This window comes from Eumetopias jubatus, unplaced genomic scaffold (genome assembly GCF_037043125.1).
Source record: "Eumetopias jubatus isolate StellerSeaLion01/CBP00866 unplaced genomic scaffold, mEumJub1_p1.0 scaffold_5, whole genome shotgun sequence".
Lineage (NCBI taxonomy): Eukaryota > Metazoa > Chordata > Mammalia > Carnivora > Otariidae > Eumetopias > Eumetopias jubatus.
Window position 1 is genome coordinate 95,521,504 of NW_028274811.1, and position 13,861 is coordinate 95,535,364.

A 13,861-nucleotide genomic window follows, 5' to 3' on the forward strand; every position below is an offset into this window, starting at 1 on the left:
TATAAATTCACAGGATATTGTCAAGACGTTGAAACAAGGAAGATGAAGTAGAAGGAATTAGAATAGCATTTGTAGGAAAGAAAAGGAAAGAGCTCTCAGTGGCATAATTGTTATTGTGGTATGTGTGATTGTGTGTGGTGTGAGACTATGCATGTATACGTGTGTATGTGATTGTGTGTATATGGGTGTGTGTGTGTGAACCTGAGTATAAGCATGTGTGTGCACAAGTGTGTGTGTATATGTGTGAGCACGTGTGTGCGCACGTGCATGTTCAGGACTCATTTAGACTTTTCCAGTGTGAGCAGACCACAAGGAAGTCTGGGCAATACTTCCTTCAGTTCCTGCCCTCTCCCTCCAAACAAACAAACAAAATCATTCCTACAAGTATTTATGGAGCCTCTAACACACGTGCCCCTCCCCACCGGCATCTGGAAAAGCTCAGACCTGGCCAATTTAGAGCGCTATGGAAGAATGAAGGCTGTGGGGGCAGAAGGGATGTCTCACATGCGAATGACTGTTGTGCAAAAAACACTTTCTCTTCTTTGATGCTCCAAACAACCCAGTGAGGTGATCCCAGACAGAGCTGTGGCCCCTTGCTTTGAGGAAACCGAGGCTCAGAGGTGACATGATTGGCCCAGAGTCACCCAGTCAGGAAGCAGAAGCACTGTCAATCCAGGGGTCCCAGTCCCGCCATCACTACTTTTAGCAGCACAGCCGGCATTGGATCTAGGCAAAGCAGGACAGGCCTCCGTGTAGGGTTTGCTAGCAGCGACCTGAACAACATGGACAAACATTTTATGTGACACGTGTGACTGTGAAATACGTTAGTATAAATACAGTAGGAAGAAGTTGTGGATCTTTGCCAAGATGAGGTAGGATCTTTGAGGATCTTTGTAGATGAGTGAAGGACACAGCTTCGATGGGCTGTGGTGTAAAATATGAGTGAATGTGAGTGCTGCGGTTTGGGGTACCTAGCAGCTGTGTGGCCTCGGGCAAGTCACTTCTCTGAGCTTTGTTTCATCTATAAAATGGGGTATTCAGATACGGGACGGTGTTGGAACCCAAGGAAAGACTATGAGCAGAGTGCCTAGCTCAGTGCCATAATAAAGGAAAAGTGCCACCAGCCTGATCAATCCTTGGCTCCGTAAGAGGGAATGGGTCTCAATTCTGGGACCCTGTTGGCCGAGCCCCTTTCCTTCCCTCTCCCTCATCTCCTGCCTCCTCCCCTCCGGGTTCTCGGTCGCTCCAGCAAAGTTCCCAACTTAGTCGACATGACGTGCGGCGCAGCCAATGGGAAGCGGAGCTGGCGTTTTTGGGGGGGCGGGAGGGGTGGGCCCCGCGTCTCCGGTGTCTGCCCTGCTTAGTGAATGGAGAGAGCGAGCGCCGGCCAGCTCACCCGGCCGCCCCGTGCCCCAGCCGCCGCCGCCGCCGCCGCGCTCCCGAGCTCAGCCCCAAGTCGGACCTCCTTAGGCTCCGTGCCCCACTGCGCTCGCCCCCAGGTCCCCGACCTGGCCGACGCCTCGGGCCGCGGGGCAGCGGGCCCAGGAGGCGCTCCGTACCTGGGCACTCCGAGCGATGCGCAGCGGGGCAGCCCCAGCCCCGCGGATGGAGCTGCTGCTGCCGCCGCCGCCGCCGCCGCCCGGCGCGCCCCGCTCCGCCCGCGCCCCGTGCGCCTGAGCGCCGAGCTCGCTCCTCCTCCGCGCCAACTCCGTCGCCCGCTCCCCAGGCCGCTTGGGCTCCGCGCGCGCTTCCCCGGGGTCCGCGCGTCTTGCGCCGCCGAGGCAGCCTCCTCTGGGCGCGGGCCCCTGCACACCATGGCCCCCGGGCGGACAGGGGCCGGCGCCACCGTGCGCGCCCGCCTGGCGCTGGCCTTGGCGCTGGCGAGCGTCCTGAGCGGGCCCCCAGCCGCCGCCTGCCCCACCAAGTGTACCTGTTCTGCCGCCAGCGTGGACTGCCACGGACTGGGCCTCCGGGCGGTTCCCCGGGGCATACCCCGCAACGCCGAGCGCCTGTGAGTACCCCCGCCCCGCCCAACCCGGGCCACCTCCTGGGTCCATAGTGGGGCCCCCAGGCACCAGATCTTTCCTTTCCCCTTGGCCGCACTGGATGCAGTCTCGCTGTCACCCTCGCCTGGGTCGGATCCTTCATTCCCTGAGTTGGGGGTCTCTGGCGTTGGGTAGGTCTAGGGAGAGAGGTCTTGAAAACCACTGCGATGGGCAAAGAGCAGTGCTTTTCCAGGGGTGAAGGCTCCAGACGCAGGGCCCGGTGACACTTCCAGCAGAAGGCTGGCAGGAAGCGAGGGGAGGAAAGAACACTACAGCCAGTGAGGTCTTAGGGTAAGGGCGAGGGGTCCGCGCACATTTAGGAGGGGGGCGAAGGAGAAAGCTGAAAGGTGGTGGGGCGTAAGGGAACGGAAACCCGAGAGGGCCGAGACTGTGACCAGCTTGGAGATCAGAAAAGGCCAGTCACTTTCTGGCTGCCCTTGCGAGCGAAGTTGAGAGTGTGTGTGAAGGTCTAACTTCTGAGGAACCGAACGAATTCTGAGTGGGTGCTTGCAAAACCCGCTCTGCCTGGAGCGCAGCCTCGTAGATGCCAAGTTGCAGCCGGGGTGAATTTTTTATGGCTCGGTTATAAATGCCTCCCCAAACGGGCCGGAGAATGGAAATGCTGACAGCCCTTTAAATGAGACCGAGCGCTATAATCTTACAAACCGCACTCAGCCTAGGATTCTGGGTTTGGCAGCGAGAGGAGAGGCGTTTGGAGAGTGGGGTGGATTGACCCTCGTTTTAACCCCAATTGTGCAACCAAATATTTACTTTTCATATGTCAACGTTTTGGAAACATTTATCATTTTGATCCTCGGACCAAATTCAAAACTTGGACTCCGAGGGTGGGCTCTTTCCAGCCCACAGTTGGGGAGTAAGGAAAGAGGGAGAAATGGTGGAGGGGGTTGGAACCGGCCTGGGAACGCAACCCAGAAGTGGGTGAATGTCATCCACTTCGTGTCTTGCTCTCCCTCTGTCTCCCTTGCCCTTGCACCTTAGGGGTGGGTGCACTGGGTCTTCCACTCTGCCCTCTTGACTTGAAGCTGGAAGATAGTGGCATGAGACTGAGAGAATTGTCTTACAGTGTGTTATTCCTCTTGATCACCTCCTGTCACTCTACATCTCTTCCTTGAATTCCATGTGTCCCTGGGCAGAGACTCAATAGAACTGCCTTCCTTTTTCCTAGAGGTTTCCTGTGGCTCAAAACGTATTTTTTTTTTCAAGTGCATTCATTATTCTGTGTGGTCATGCAATTCTAGAGCACTGGAGCTGAACCTTCATTAACATATGTAGAAAGGAGGCTCAGGCATTTGAAAAGACTTGCCCAAGGTAATGCAGCAAGTTAGTGGCAATAAAGGGGCCACAATCCAGGTGTCCACAGCTTAATTCAGACCTTATATTTTACAAAGCAGTTAAAAATTTGTTGTAGTGGTATTTTTGGGTAACTACCACTCTGCTAGCCATCTTTGGAACAAAGGTCAGTTTGGGCCAAGATCTTTAAATAGATGGTCCTGGGAGGGTTCTGGCTGGGCTTGGGAATAGGCTGCTCTTGCTACTGCTTTGGGTGTACCCTGCCAACATTCAGCTTGCTATGACATTAGCTCTCCTGGTTGGAGTCTTGAGACTACCTCTCCTCCATCCTCAAAATCATGGTACATGTTTGGGAAACCAAGGGGAGTGGGCCCTTCTCCTGCTAGCATGTAGGAAGTCTTCAAAAGCTGCAGGCACAGCACTGCAGCCAATATGCCACCCACCCACCTTCCCCAGGAGACCCAGGCAGCTTGGAGCCACCCATCTGCTCTACAACTGGAGAAACTGGGTGGAGACTGAGTCCCGGGCATTCCCATGGCGCCCTGCTGCTGTCATGGTCTTTTGCAGGCATTGGCAGAGTGGGAAGTACTTTGGAATAGCTGAGTCTCATCTACCATGGTTCCAGTCACTGGTGCCCCTTTGGCTGGGGTGCGTGGGGTGACATGGTTGCCAAGGCTGGCTCCTCATTCTGGTCTTCTTCCTCCCCCGGGAGAGGGGACAACCTTTAGAAGAAAGCTTGGTCAGGAGTGCTGCAGGGGTTAGGAGCAGCCCACCAACAGTCCTTCACCACCTCTCATCCTCTGTCAGTCAACTCAGATGGAACATTTGAGTTCTGCAAACTCTTGGGGGGGTGTTTGGCATTTCTAAGCTATGGAACAGATTTTTTTTTAGGGAGGAATTTCTCATTCATCCTTTCTTCATTCATTCAACAAACATTACTTGAACCTCTACTGCATTCCAGTAACTGTATATAAAATCATTGCATATACAGAAGAAACCAGCAATTCGACTTAAAGAATGGAAGCAGAGGACAGAAGAAGGAAACTTCCTTTAGTGAGGCTTTGAAACTCCCCAGGACTCGTTTCTCCACAGGGTATACGGTCTGTCGGCATTGGCACTACTTGCTCGGGACCTTCCTAAAATCCAGTTTCCTGATCTCTAATGTTTATGTTGTGTTTTATAACAAAGGAGAAGCATTTTCTCCCTTTTGCATTCCTGCTACTTGATCTCCCAGAGAGGCTTTTCTGTAGGAGTGGGTGTGCGCGCATGCGCGCGTGCATGTGTGTGTGCATGTATGTGTGTATGTGTGTCATTGTTTCTCTGGGGGTTTTTTGACTTCTGAGGCCTCATCTGCTCATGCTACCCTTTAAGGAAAATCTGCATGGGGATAATGTGGTCACCATTTGGACTTTGCTTCAGGCCCGGAATGGGGCTTGTTATATTGTTCATAATTAAGCTGGTATCAGAGTTGGGGGTCTGTGTTCCAGCTTCTTCTCCATAATGTCAGCACATTACACAGAAAGAGAAACTCTCCGTCATTTATAAACTACTGACAATTTTTTTTCCCTCAATGAGGAGGTGATACCCACAAGAAAGCTAAATAAACGCAGGGGAGAATTCAGTGTAATTTATTATCCATGCAGCAAAGATAGAGGACATGAGGAGAGGAAGTGAATGGTGGTGCCTGAAACAAAACATTTACCATGGAGCACAGAGTAAACAGATGTCGCATTTACCCTTCTGAGTACAAAAGGGGCCCACAGATGTAATTCTTCTCCAACCACAATCTCAGCCTGGAAAAAGAGCGGACGAAAATGAACTCTCACAAGGGGCCCCTTCTCCCCACGCTGCCTAAAGGCAGGCAGAGGCCTACTTCTCACCCACGGGGAGGTGGTGGCCTGAACAGCGGAGTGGGGCAAGAGTGGACATCTTTGGTTTTTCACTTGGCTCTGGAACATGCTGGAGACTGCTGTATTTAAATAAACATTTCCTGTTTGCGAAGGAAAACGGGCGAAAGGCTGAAACGTGAGAATGTGGTAACTTAATTTTCTCCATCACTCCAGATGATGGCAAGCTTCGCCGGTGGTTGGGTCCAATAAAAACCGACACCGTGTCACAGGCTTTCCCTCACTTGACCGCAGAGGTCTCCAGGTCAAGTGGGAGACTTTCCAAGATGCTCCACGGCCAAGCCCTGCATCCTGGTACTCCTAGCTTCGGAGCCAGCCCAGCAGATGAGGGGCAGTTTGGTGAATGGCGAGGCCTCTCTGAGCCACCCACGGTGATGTGGCCTCTCAGAGAAGCGCAGTGCTCTCTGGGGGAAGCTATGGGTTGGACATGAGCAGTTAAGCGCACCTGCCTCCACTGTGCTGTGCATCTGGACAGATTGCTTTGCCTTGCTGGGCCTCCTTTTCCTGAAAGCAGAATTCTAGTGTAGTCCTGATAGTTTTCCCTGTATGGTCCTCTCCCCCAGTGCCTGGCACATAGTAGGTTTTCAACTGGTATGTGTTGACTAAATGAGTAAGTCTCAAAAATACAAGTTTTTTATTAGTTCTTACAAGTGAAAGATGGGGAATTATGGTTTTGCATTTTTTTATGTATGGCCAAGGGCGACTTACTAGTAACCTATTACATGAGTTATTAAGGGTTTCTAAAATTTGGCTTTCATGAACCAAAATTATTGCCTTACTAGAGTTACCAAGGACTCCTAATGAGTGATCCACTCTGGAGTCTGGTTGCCAAGCATTGCTTAGCAACCTTGCAAAACTCCTACTGTGCACATGCCCATGAAAAGAGCTAGAAGTCCCCCGCACTTAAACTGTAGGCCTTTCTAATCAGCAACTCATCAGCATCATCCTGTGCTCTCTGTGGTTTTTGATTGCTGCTCTTCTTGTATTAATTGATGTATTTGTAGGGTCATTATTAAGTTTTGCTTTTGCCCATCATCTGGGTCTTGTATATTTCTGCATTTTTTTGCATTTTGATTGTTATTTTGTTTCTCTCCAGTTCTGTTTGTTGTCACTGAGTCCTTCCTTCCCCGGAAAATGAGAATGGTAGAGCCATGGGATCTTTTGCACGGACTAGGTGGGCTGTGGCAAGGCTTCAGAACCCCATGCCTACTAGTTCAGGCTGTGGGCTCTGCAAATAGACAGCTCTGGTTTGAATTCTGGCTCTGTTACAAATTTGCTGTTGCACCGTGGGCGAATTACCCCACTCCTCTGGGCTGTAGTCCGTTTAATCCCTTTGTACTGTATTTCCACAGCTGTAATACAGGGATGATAATCACACTGGCCCTGTGGGCATGCTGTGAATGTGGCCCCGGACAAACCATGTAATGCACTCAGCACAGTGCCTGGCACTTTGATTCTCCAGCTACTATTTACCTGTAAAGTGTGCGTCATAAATGTTCCTCTAGGGGAGAATCAGATAAAATAATGAACAGGAAGTGCTTAACACAGTACCTGGCGCTTAGGTCTCCACCAACTATTAATAGTGGTGACCATGGCTGTTTCTTCTATTTCTTCATCTCAGGCCCCATCCAGCTGGAAAGTGTGAGATGCCCACTCTAAATGTGCCCCATCAAGGCAAGCTCCTCGCCTGCACATACGCTATGCTCGGCACAGCTCGTGCCTGTTCCCCTCCCTCTCCTCTCCAGCTAAGCCCAGGTTGGCCTCTGTTCCATAAAAAGGGGATTACGGTTGAAGTGGTTTATATCTTTTCCATGGGCGTGCTGCTTTGTGGTATATTTAAATAAGGAATGCATTTTATTTATTTATTTTGGGGGGTTGGATTTTCATGGGGGAATTTTTGGCCCTGACTTTTTTTTTTCAATGCTCATTCCTTCTGTCTTTCCCTAAATACCTTTTACTGACTTCCCGTGTCTGCCTCTGTTACTGCTTTTACTTGAAACAGCTGTATTTACTAGTATGCTCCACCCTCATTATGTAAGGTGGTCTTAACCCTTTTTAGAACAGCTGAAAAGGAAAAAACGAGGCATGGAGGCTTTTCCAGAGAACTTTTCTGGACCATTACTACTTCCAGATAGGATAGATGCAAAGGGTACCCTGCTAGCGTGCACGGTGTTGAGTTTTCAGAGTTCTCCATTATTTATCATTCTCCAGCCTTAAATTTAAATCAGCCTTGCCCAGGTGGGAAGCGCTCATAGTGGGAATCTTTTGCTTCTCTTTTCTGAAGACCTGGATTGTGTTTTATAAGTACTGCTATTGCTGGTCTGCCAAAGGCTGTCCTTTCCTTCCCACTCACTGTGGTCTTTGTAGTTCTGTGGCCAGCACTATATTTGATACACCATTCCCTGGGAAACATTCATCAGGAGTGTGTAATTAAACGTCCTCAATTGTGAGTGGATAGGGAGGTGGGAAAAGTCACAACCTTTGGATAAAGGCATAGACATCAGAGCCAGATGGGGCTGCTCCTGATTTCTCCGCTTACCAGCTGGGTGACCTCAGTGTTCTCATTTGTGAAATGGGAATAATAAAACTACCCCCTTCATAGGATGCTGTGAGTATTGAATTTACTTATATGGACTGCCTGGATCACAGCGCATCCTCCATAAGTATTCTTAGTACGGTTATCTTCATAATTCTTACTGACTATAGCCGTCCGTCCGGAGCAAGCTCAAGACAAAGCCTGATTGAAACAATATAGATTGTCAGGGTTGAAAGGGTTCTTCTAGTTCAGGTTCTAACCATGTGCAGATTGATCTTCCACCAACATAATTTTGGAGAGAGTGGCCATTCTCCTTTGCTGCATTACTTCTAATGAGGAGGAACTCAGTTCTTCCTAAAGCAATTTATTCCATTTTAGAAAACAGTTTTAACAAGAAAATTTTCTTTGCCTGGGGATTGAACTTATCTCCCCCTGACTGTTGTTACACAGAGCAAATATAATCCTTCTTCCAAATGGTAGAATTTCAAAAATGTTACTGCTGTCGTGTTTCTCACTACCCACTTATCTTAGTCTTCTTCTTTCTTCCATAAATTTTTATAATTGCCTCAACTATTCTGTGTGTGTTAGACTCTGAGACAGGCCCTCTTCCCATTCCTACTTGTCTTCCTCCAAATAGGTTCCAGTCCTCTTTGCTTGTCTTAGTTAGAATGAATCCTTCCACTCCCTTGCTATCTTGACTTCTATCAACATCGTAACGGGGCATTTTCACTTCTGACAGCCACACCCCTGGGTTGGCTCATTTCCACCCAGCTGTTCATTGCATCCCCAGTGTCTCCCAGCCCTCCCTGCTGTTGATCCTATTTTCTCCATCCCAGATTTGTGCAGTTGACTTTTTGGAGTCTAAGTGCAACACTTTGCATTATCCTAATTAAATTTTGGCAAATAGTTTAATTTCATCAGCTTTTCAGCAACATTTTCTATTTTGATTCACTCATCTAGTATGTTACCACTCCTCCCCCCATTCCCTCTGCAGGGTTCCTGAGGTTGCCCTATGGATCTTTATCCAGGTTGTCAATATAATCAGCAGAGTCCTCTCTGCTTGTTTAAAGTCTTTCAATGGCTGGGGTGTGGATGACATGAATATATTGTCCAGTTCTTTCTGGCTGGGATGGATAGAAATGTTGAGGTCTTGTTGGCCTGTAGCATCTTCTTTCCCTGGGGTTCTGTTGTTCATATTTTCTCTGGAATGATTTCCTATTAATGCTTAATTCCTCTGTTTTTGAATGTTTTCTAAAGTCTTGGTTTCTCATTGCACTTTCCTTTGTGACTTGAGCTTCATTCTTGTCCTATTAGGCTGGTGCGAGAGCCCCACCAGCACGGGATGGAACGTGACGTGATGTGTATATATGTGTGTATGTGCGTGTGCATGTCCTCTCCTGTAAAGTACTGTAGCCTTCTGGGCCCTTCTGTCAGCAGCAGAGCTCCGCTGAGAAGCCTCACTCTTGCAAAGTGATTTCCTTTAACGTCTTGGGTGCCCATTGGCCCAGAGCACATTTGCTGGAGTAGGGCTGGGAATGGATGTGGTAGGGAAGGAAGCATGGAAGTGCACGGGCTCTCCCCAAATTTCCAAACAATAATGATAATGATGACACCAATCACTGTTGCCACAGCAGCTGCTGTTTATTAAGCCCCTCATTGTGCCTGCACTGCTCTCACACTTCCTTTACACAAGTTCTCTCACTTAACAATCATGCAAGGCAGAAACTCGTGCTGTCCTCAGTTTACAGATAAGAAAACTAAGAGAGGTGAAGTAACTTTCCCAGGTTGGAGCAGTAGAGTCAGGGCTCATTTGGGCAGACTGGTCTCAGGCCTGTGCCCCACCCACTGATCATGCCATTCCTCCACAAGCCTTCCAAGTCAGCTGCCCTTCTTGTCTTCCAAACCCGATTCTCAAATAAGAAGGAGGAAAGAGAAAAAAAAAACAAAACTGAGTCCCAATTGAAACAGTGAGCACCTGTTTGATGCAACGCATCCTGAGAGGAATGCCAGTGCTGTGTCCTGGACAGCTGGTGGTAGAGCTGTCGTGTCCAGTTTGGGGAAGTAGGCAGCGTTCAGATTGGAGCTTGAAGGATGAATAGGGTTCCCATAGGGAGTAATGGAAATGTGGTACAGATCTGCAGAAGTTCGTGGTTACATTGAACAAAAGAGAGCCTGAGCCCAATTTAAAATGAATAGAAACTGTACTTGAAGAAGTCTCATCTAACAAGGGTGTTTAGAGAAGAAACCATGAGGTCAAGGAAAAGTATCACCATGGTTATGTGGCTAATATTTTTATTTTGGATTTGAAGGGATAAACCCTCTAAGAAGAATTCTGACAAGGCTTCTTGACCAGTATTTCCCCCCCCACAAGCATTTGCTGACATTTTTGCAGGGATTGCCTTTCTTTCCAGTTAAGATGTACCACTTGACTTCCCTCAGCCATGATTTCCTGGGATCCCCGACCCTGACACCGGATCCTGGTAGAACAGGACATATATAAGATGCATCCCGGCTGGAGTAAATATGACTCCACTTTTCACAGCCTTATCACTGCTTGTGTGGGCTTAGACTCCTCTTGTCCAAAACGCCAGTCTGGGTTCTCGACCCCTGATTCATTCAGCATTTTGGCAGTGGTGTGGATTGTGGTTCCTGAAATTCAGCCAGCACATTTAACCACCCACCTTGACTCCCTCTTGAGATTTTTGGCCTCCCTAGTTCTTGTAGTTCCTGTCTGCTACCTGGCATACCCACTCCTTGCTCCCCTGGACTCTAGAATTAGTGTATGCCCTGACTCAGGCTGGTCTACAAGGTGTGGAGTCCATGGTCCTCTTCTAATCTGAGGTATGTGGGCTTAACCATGGACCTGTGCATTTTGTGCATCTCTCCTTGAACTTAAGCTGCTCCTGGCCCCTGCCTTGACACTTCCAGCTTGGCTTCTTGCCTTCTCACACTCTCCTACCCTCCAGGTAGCTCTCCATAGCCTTGGCACGGAACTCGGACATTCACCACCTAAGCCTTGGGTCCTGGAATTGGATTTCAGGAGGTTCTTTGTGGCCTGGACCTTCACTGGAGCCTGGAGACTCCCAGCTTGTGGTTGTGTCCCGGAAACAACCTCAGACTTCCTTTTCATGGCTACCTGAAGCCTTTTTATGATGCCCAGGGTGAAGTGTAGAGATGCTGCAGGGCTGGACTCAGTGCATGATAAGTTACTTACAACATGCTGCTGAGTACCCTTCAACCCAAACAGAGAATAGAGCAGATTTTTCTGCAATCGAAAAGCTCAGCAATGATGATTTCATTGAAGAGATGTCCTGTTCAGAAATGTGGTGCAGAAGTTTCTGGCCTATCTAGCACTTTGCTGATATTCTTTATTCTCCTCCCCATCTCTGCCCAGCTCTAGAATGTAGGTAGAGGTAAGTGTTTTATATATGCGATTTCTTTTTTTTCTTTTTTTAATTTAAATTCAATTAGCCAACATATAGTACATCATTAGTTTCAGGTGTAGTGTTCAGTAATTCATCAGTTGCATATACCACCCAATGCTCCTGGGTGATGGGCATTAAGGAGGGCATGTGATATATATGGGGTTTCTAACTGATATTAATGAGAAACCAATGGGGAGAACAATTTGATGTAACCTTAAATGAGTAAAAAGACCGAGGCCAAATCCTGGTTTCCATCACCACCACCCCCCCTTTTTCTTTTAACTGTGGGACCTTGTACAAGTATCGTCTGAGTCTCAGTTTTCTCATCTGTAACCTTTAGAATGGTAGGACTAACCCTTCTCCCATGGAGCTGATGCAAGTTTTATAGGAGATCAAATGTCTGCAGATGCCTCCTAAATTTAGTGCTCTTCGAATACTTTAATGAGTCCACCCACGATATCTGATTTTAACCACTAAATCCTGTATCTGAAAGATGATCAGGGTGCATTTTCAGAAGAGGAAACTCAATGAGTTCAAAGTCACCCATGCCTTCAGATTCTTGCTAGGTTTTCCTTTTCATTTCTTAAGGTGCATCTTTTACAAATGCAAATAAAGTGTCTCACCAGCCAAGTCAGCAACCCAACCAGGGCAAGTTTAGAGGACTTTTTCCTGAGTAATTAAGAAATGGCAGTTTCCAAGAAAGTAGAACCACATAGGGGTACAGCTGTATGAAGGATGGAGATGTTTAAAGGAGCTATTTATTGAGTGCCTACTATGTGCCAGGAACAACGATGAATAAAGCAAGCAAAATGTCTTCATAACTAGAATAGCTCAAAATAATATGGAATGCAGTCTGGGCTGTTGCTTCCCACCAAATGACTGACAAGGCAAAGGCCACCATGCTAGGTTCAGAGAGGATGGGATGGCGGGGGAAATGCTAGAACAATCAGGGAGGCGACACCAAGCCCTCAGGAACCACCGATGAAAGCAAGTCCCACTCATCCCTTTTGGTGGATACAAATATGCAGAAAAACTCACATGTCATAAAAAAAATAGTACAAGTAGAATTAAAAAAACTCATGGGGAAAATATTAATCTGAGAACAATTGTATCCAAGAAAGCATTCAAGTATGCCTCTGCATGCTAGTTGGCAAACAGCACAAGTTCTGCATTTTATTAGAGCCCCAACTCTGTGTAGAACACTGACCTTATTTGAGAAGCATTTCATAAACACTGACACACAGTGCAGCAGCATTTCAGGCCATGAGGAGATACGGGGCCTCCTCGGGGCAGCCAGCTTCCCCTCCCCGGTGCTTGCGGCTGTAACTGGACCACTGGACACTGTTAATTCCCTTTCTTCTCTCTTGGGTTTAACAAGCAGGTAGGGATTTTCCCAGGGGAAAATGAACCAGGGGGCTTTGCACTGAAATGTGCTCTTTGTGCAGGTGTTTGCCTGCGAGTGGAGTGGGCTATGTGCAAGACTCAGCTTTGAGGGGAAGGGTCCGAGAACTTTGATTTAGCCCAGTTTCTTGTTGGAGATCCCATCTTGTGCCTGGGACCTCGTGATGTGTATGTGTACAGGAGGTTGGTTCTCAGACAGCATTCACCTGGACCTTTGCAATGGAAGACCTGTGGCTTGTAATAGCCCTAAAAAATGTGTGCACCCCATCTCCTCCTACTAAAAGCTGGCACTTTTCTTTCCATCTGCTGCCAGCTGAAAAGTCCTGGATTTCTGCCATGGAACTCAGTTCTGTCCCTCCCTCCCCCCCATTTCCTTCCCTAACCAAGAGATATTTAGGCTTTTGGGGTATCTCTGGAGATCATCTGGTCTACCCCTTCCCCACTGATCCAACCCACCTGCACAGATAAGTGTCTTAGAGAAATCATAGGAGGCGACCTCAGCTTTGTGGTAAGAGCTGCCCTCCTGAGAAGTTTGCCTCCTCTCATTTCGGCCTTGCTCATAGCATTGGTCCTGAGTAAAGATCTCTCAGCCTTAGGAAGTCTCTGCCAATCTGGGAAGCAAGGGAGACAGAGGAGGGACCAAATCTAGTACAAAAAACAAAAACAAAACAAAATAAAAACAAAAACAAGGAATAATGTAGAGCCAGAGGGGAGAGGTACAGAATGGGTGACTTGGGATAGCAGGTTATATCCTCAAGACCCTAAGCACCTAGGTAGCTTGTTTAGAGTCTAGAAAGGGAAGACCTCAGATAGGAAAACTGCAAGGGACTGAATGCTGGGAACCAGGTCTGGAGCAGGAATCCAAAATGGGAAGGCCAATTACTTCATGGGAGTTTTTAATGAGTCTAGTGCCCCCACTTCTAATTACTTCATACCACAAGATGGTAACCAATCTGCTCTGTTTACTCTGTTTAGGCGTAGATTTTAATACTTTCTGAAACATTTCCCATAAGCTTCCTCCTGCCATGTGCCCACCTTGTATGTTCTAGAAATTTTGCAAAGACCTAAATCTCCTCTGTGTTCTTTCCCAACTGGAGCTGCATGCTGATTCAAGCCATATTCAGCCAGGAACCTCTCTTCCCGTCTTTAAAACAAGAAACATCTCCTTCTGAGAAGACTGCACTACAGTTTTCTTTGTCTGTGTTGCTAACGAACAGAGGCCCCATTGCAAAACAG

At 48.1% G+C, this 13,861-nt stretch overlaps 1 protein-coding gene across 2 annotated transcripts in view; it reads left to right on the top strand.

The window, feature by feature from the left end:
* Positions 1 to 1,814: 1,814 nt before the first annotated feature.
* SLIT3 (slit guidance ligand 3) overlaps positions 1,815 to 13,861 on the top strand; it is a 591,804-nt gene continuing 579,757 nt past the window's right edge. For both annotated transcript variants that reach the window (XM_028102736.2, XM_028102735.2), the window contains exon 1: positions 1,815 to 2,011. In XM_028102736.2, the coding sequence (XP_027958537.1) occupies positions 1,815 to 2,011 (197 nt within the window). The remainder of the gene's footprint in view (positions 2,012 to 13,861) is intronic.